Source organism: Crinia signifera, chromosome 8, assembly GCF_055691185.1.
Source record: "Crinia signifera chromosome 8, ASM5569118v1, whole genome shotgun sequence".
NCBI classification, from domain to species: domain Eukaryota; kingdom Metazoa; phylum Chordata; class Amphibia; order Anura; family Myobatrachidae; genus Crinia; species Crinia signifera.
In genome coordinates, this window is record NC_139224.1 from 144,895,034 (window position 1) to 144,901,033 (window position 6,000).

Here is a 6,000-nt window from a genome sequence, read left to right on the forward strand (position 1 = left end):
TACCAGTGTAACACTGTCTAATTTATGTCCATCACCAGAGCCAAATTTCCCATTAGGCACGTAAGGCACGTGCCTAGGGGCGGCACATGTTTGGGGGCGGCACTCCGATGCTTGTGATAGTACTGTCAGCCTGAAATGTACCAGTAACTGCAAATTATCTACTGCACTGTACCATATTCCATTTTGAATAGAGTATAAATGGATAAACTGTCCCACTTAGTAAATATACATACAGAATAACAAATAAAAAATGTCACAGTAATACAATTAGGCGGGGGGGGGGGGGGGGGGGGGCGGCATTATTGTTGTGCCTAGGGGCGCCCTCACCCATAAATCCACCCCTGTCCATCACTTATGTATCACTCCTTAGCACATAGCTCATGTTTTTCTTATTAACAGTAACACAAAAGCATATTTCTAGGGTGGTGACCGGTGGTGGCTGGGCTTTACCGGCATGGGGGGATTCCGTACCCCCGATGTAAAGCTGGCCATACACTATCACTATTGCGATGTATCGCAGAAGTGTATGGATCTTCTCGGATGGCAACATCGCATGCCATCCGTTAGCCTCCGTTATGATAGGGGACCATGCACTGGATCCAATGGCATGTCATACACATGGCTCAGCCCGATCCATCAGATTCGGATGAAATTGAATTCAGCTTAGTGTTAGGGACCCACAAGGGATGACGTCACCAGGACACTGTGGTTATGAGGTTAACACTGTAATATTTCCTCTAGGTTCTCCTGGCCTCACACTCAGCTCACAGCCAGTTGTTGGCTGTGAAGGTCATGAGCAAGAGATGGCTCCTAGAGATCGGCGTAGAACATGCATTCATGGAAAGAAAAGTGCTAGACCTTGCATCTGGGTGCCCATTCCTCATCCATGGCTACTTCTCCCATCAGAGCACGGTACGGCTGTGACTGCCTCTGACCTTTTGCATGTCGACCTAATGCTTGTGTCAACCTTTTCATCATGTCCACCTAATGCAGGTCAACATATTTCATGTGTTGACCTATTGACTATTGACCTATAGTGGTTAGCCTAATGACTGTCCACCTATGTACTGTTGGCCTCGGCACCGCCCCCTGGTCCCGTCCCCTCCCCATGACAGTCCTAGGCATGGCCATCAACCATCGATGATTCAAAATCACCAATGGTTTATGACCGATGTCGAATACTTTTGCCATCAATGGGGGAGAACCAGATGGCTCTGCCCCCGACACCCGCAATGCCCCGCCCATTTGTTGCGATTGGCCCACAGGCCAATCACTCATACATTATAGATGACCATCGATATGTAAAACTACGATGGTTACCCTTGCATAGTTTTACACTATTGATGGACTGTTGCACTTTTGCCATCGATGGCAACCATCGATGGCAAAGGCACCGATGGCCATCCCTAGACTGTCCATTATATTCTCATGAGAGGATGAGAAGTGAATGAATAATGTATAGAATTTCCCCTTAGTTATTTCGGACAAAGGTGACATTCCCCTCGCCCTAGCTCTGTCCCTTCTGCCTGTCCTGCCATGTATAATAACACTATTGCTTCTACCATACACAGAATCACGTGTTCTTTGGGATGGAGTATGCCAGTGGCGGAGACTTCCGTAGTCTCCTGATGAGGAATGGGCCCATGGACATCTCCAGTGCAAGGTGAGGATATAGAGTAATGTGTTGTTACAGCCGCTGATAGAGGGAGGACTTACTGATAGATTATATATTATACATATACATTTTGTATTCATTCAGAAGGGTTCTGATGTATCAATATATAATACAGTATAGAAAAGCATGCCTTATATGTGTCACCTTATATTGGGCAAAGTAATACTATTAGTAATAACAAACTCCAGCTGTGACAGGATTATACAGCTGCTGTCATCACTGTGTGCAGCAACATGAAGGTGGCCGTGTACTAAGGGGCAGCTGTGTATGTGGTTTGGGAAATGACACACGTCAGATGTGGAAGGATTATACATCACTCAGCCATTATTTATGGGTGCCGGACCGGGTCCCGACGGTCATTTACCCGACGTCGGGATCCCAACTGTCAAAACACAGATAGCCGGGTTCCTGACGGCCACCGGCTATTCTCCCTTGTGGAGGTCCACGACCCCCATAGAGGAATAATACAATAGCGTAGCGAGCGCAGCGAGCCCGCAAGGGGCTCTGTTGCGCTCACCATGCTGTCTGATTCCGGCCAGTCGGGATCCCGATGTTGGGCTAATGACTGTCTGGATCCCGACTGTCAGACCCCTATACCACACCCATTATTTATACATCCTACAATGTAACATTAACCTGTTTTCTATCCAACAGGTTCTATGCAGCAGAGATAGTATGCGGGATTCAATTCCTCCATTCCAAGGGAATAGTCCATGGGTAATTATATAGTTACAGTATGATAATAGTATAATAAAGCGATATTACTATGGAGTGTATAATGCAGAATGTAATATACTGATCATGTCTGCTTCCTACATTCTACACGCTATACATGTTACCAATTAGCACATATTTCCCACTCACATGGTACATGCCTTCTTTACATAGTAATGTATAATCGTTATCTACAGCTCTCAGTAGCCACAGAGGCTGTCTCTGCACAATTGTTTTATGCTTTTATTGTCAATTATGGCTGAGGAGAGTATTGAGTAGGGAGTGAGAGGTGCAGGGGAAGGAGGTGCTGAGAAGTGCAGGGGAAGGAGGTGGGATTGAGTGAGAGGTGCAGAGGAGGGAGGTGGAGGAAGGGAGTCGGAGGTTTAGAGGACGAAAGAGGGAGTGAGAGGTGCAGGGGAAGGAGGTGGAAGGATGGAGTAAGAAGTGCAGGGGAAGGAGGTAGAGGAAGGGAGTGGGAGGTGTAGGGGAGGAAAGATGGAGTGAGAGATGCAGGGCAAGGAGGAGGAAGTGAGCGGTGCAGGGGGATGAGGTGGAAGGATGAGTAAGAAGTGCAGGGGATGGAGGGGGAGGTGCAGAGGAAGGAGGAAGAAGTAGGTAGTGAGAGGTGCAGGGGAAGCAGGTGGAGGGAGGGAGTGGGAGGCGCAGAGGAGCAAGGAGGGAGTAGACATGCAGGAGAAGGAGGTGGAGGGATGGAGTGGGAGGTGCAGAGGAGAAAGAAGTGGAAGGTGCAGGGGAAGGAGGTGGAGGAATGGGAGGTACATAAAAAAGAGGAGGACGGAGGTTATGAGAGGTGTAGTAAGGGAAGTAAGAGGAGCAGGAGTGACAGGTGACAAATTAAGGAAAGCTAAAATAAATAATATGCGGAAGAGGTGGATGGACACAGGTTGGATAACTTCACCTAATATGGTTCCTTTAATTCCATCTCCAATTGCTATTTATATGAATCTAAAGGTGTCTGGCACTCACTACACAGGTAAATAACTCACCCATTGGGCCTTATTCAGATCTGAGCTCAGTACAAATTTGTTTGGAAAATGGGCAAAACCATGTGCACTGCAGGTGGGGCAAATGTAACATGTATAGAGAGTTATTTTGTTTCTGTGCAGGGTAAATACTGGCTGCATTATTTTTACACTGCAATTTAGAATTCAGTTTCAGCACACCCCACCCAAATTTAACTCTCTCTGCACAGGTTTCATACACGGTACAGGTACACGGACGGCTGGCGATCCGCATTAAAATGGTGGAGGCTACGCCTCCACCATGGTGGGAGCTGCCCCCTGCATTCGATGGTCGTCGACCATCGAAGGCAGGCCCGCACGCCGCGGCAGCTCCCGCAAGCTAAGACCACACGGACAATCGTCCGTGTGGTAGCTTGTATGGGGGCTGAAAGCTGACATCCGGCGACGTCAGCTTTCCGCCCCCATGTCATGGTAATGAGGGCGTCATGGCCTCATTACCATGCATACGCCCCGCGTTTGCATGGGAACGCCCATGAAACGCGGGGCGTACACATAGGGAAATGAGGGCATGAAGCCTCTCACGCCCCTATACGCCCCCTTTGCGGCGGACGAAATACGTCTGCGGCGAAGGGGGCTGCACATGCGCAGATTGACCTCTGCGCATGTGCAGAGTCCAAACATCGGCGGTACGGCCGCACGCGGGCCGTACCGACCGAATCAGAATAAGGGCCAATGTGCTGCCTGGCCCACGTGTCAGTGTATTGTTATTATTTATTTTCTGGTTACAAATAAGAATAAACTGACCCCATTTATAAGCTGCTCCCCTTCCCCAGCTGGGAACGACCAGCATCAGCCTCCATTTGCCGCTTCCTATGACATCAATATCACTAGTTATTTACAGACTGCTGTAACCACACATATTAGTATCACAGGGGTTATTGGGCTGAGGAAGGTTCCACTATTAAATAACCTAGAATTCTGCAGAACACATACAGATGTACATGACATGGTGGAATCACATGGACACTAACCTAAATATGATTACATTAGTCCGTGCTCCCAAACATATAAAACTACTATTAGTTAGAATGTACACATGTAACGTGCAAAATAATTTATGTACCAAATAATTCCTGTTTGTATGAAAACAAAGATTTTATTTTCTTCACAGCGACCTAAAACCAGAGAACATCTTGGTGACTCCAACAGGACATCTCAAGATCGACGACTTCGGTCTGGCCCTTGAGATCACGCCTAGAGACGAGGGTGTTACTGGCTGTGCTAGAAGGTGTGGAGTCATTATTCCTGAGGTAAATGCAAAGGGTTTCCTACTGTTTCCTCATGTAACTATGTACATGGGGCCTGATTCCAACCCTGTATGTGACGGCATATAGCCAAGTTGGGTAAAAAAGGATTCACTGTAGCACGCACATGCATCGTTGCACATTTCTGGGTAATTCTGATTCTGCCAAGTGTTGGCAATTTCTCTCCATGTGGAAGATGCACTAACATCCCCCCCCCCCACCACCACCACCACCACATCACCAGCATTCCCCGGGTGCCGCATTAATAATAATCCCACATGCACTAACATATGCGATTATTAATGCAGAGGACAGCTCTTTCCATAAGAGCTGTCAATTGCGATGCAGCTCTGGCATTGGACTTCTGGGTCTGTTGCAGAATTAACAGTAAACAATACGACTCTTATGTTGGGTGCACACCGGAATGATCATGATTGAAAAATACAAATCAGACCAAAGTGCGCAGCTGAACCCAAAGTGCTGCAAACATATCATGCACAAAGGAATAATCCCAAGAGTGATAAAGATGGAAATAGTGCATACATACAATAAGCGCTCAAACGGTAACCATCAGATCGGAATCGGATCTAAAACATGCCAAAACGTGCCCAATTTACATAAAATCGGACTAAATTGCATCGACATTGATGGGACTGAGCAAAATCGTTCTGGTGTGTAACCAGCATTACCTTAAGTGACTACGCTCCACCATAGCGTCCTCCATGGGATCGGGTACATGCAACTTCCGGTCCGGCTCTTACCAGGGGAAGATGACGTGAGACTGTTGCCGTGTGTTGGCAGGACAGCTGCTGTAAACAATATATAGTACGTGAACTAGCATATACAGATAGCGCCGGCCTTATTATTGCTGGCGGAGCGCCAGGACCGTGTCCCTGGCGATCCGCCAGCAATCTGGCGCTCTGGCTGAATGAGACGCTCGTGCGTTTCCCACGCACGAGCGTCTCAATAGCCGGGCGGCGCGGCGGCGCGGCGGGTGCAGTCCTGCCCGTCTCCAGCTTCAGGAAGACGGGCAGGGCTGCGGGGGGCTGCGGGGGGGCGGTGTGGACCGGCGGGGACCCGGGGAAGCCGGCGGGGACCCGGGGAAAAGCACCGTCGGAACGGGACGCGCGTGCACCTCGTGCACGCGCGTCCCCTTCCGACATACAGATGGCGCGGGGCGGGGGATGGCGGGTGGCGAGTCCTCCGCCATCCCCAGCAAAGACAAGCCCGGCGCCATCTGTACAAGTGAAAGAGCAATAACTGGGGACAAAATATACCTAAAAACAGCGAAGTACTTATTATTTATAAACAATATAAAATATTG

At 48.7% G+C, this 6,000-nt stretch overlaps 1 protein-coding gene across 1 annotated transcript in view; it reads right to left on the reverse strand.

Annotated features, from left to right (window-relative positions):
- Positions 1 to 5,488, reverse strand: part of LOC146027123 (uncharacterized) — a 75,169-nt gene extending 69,681 nt beyond the window's left edge. The window contains exon 1 of the mRNA XM_083158095.1: positions 5,366 to 5,488. Coding sequence (XP_083014221.1) covers positions 5,366 to 5,400 — 35 coding nt within the window. The 5' untranslated portion in view covers positions 5,401 to 5,488. The remainder of the gene's footprint in view (positions 1 to 5,365) is intronic.
- Positions 5,489 to 6,000: the final 512 nt, after the last annotated feature.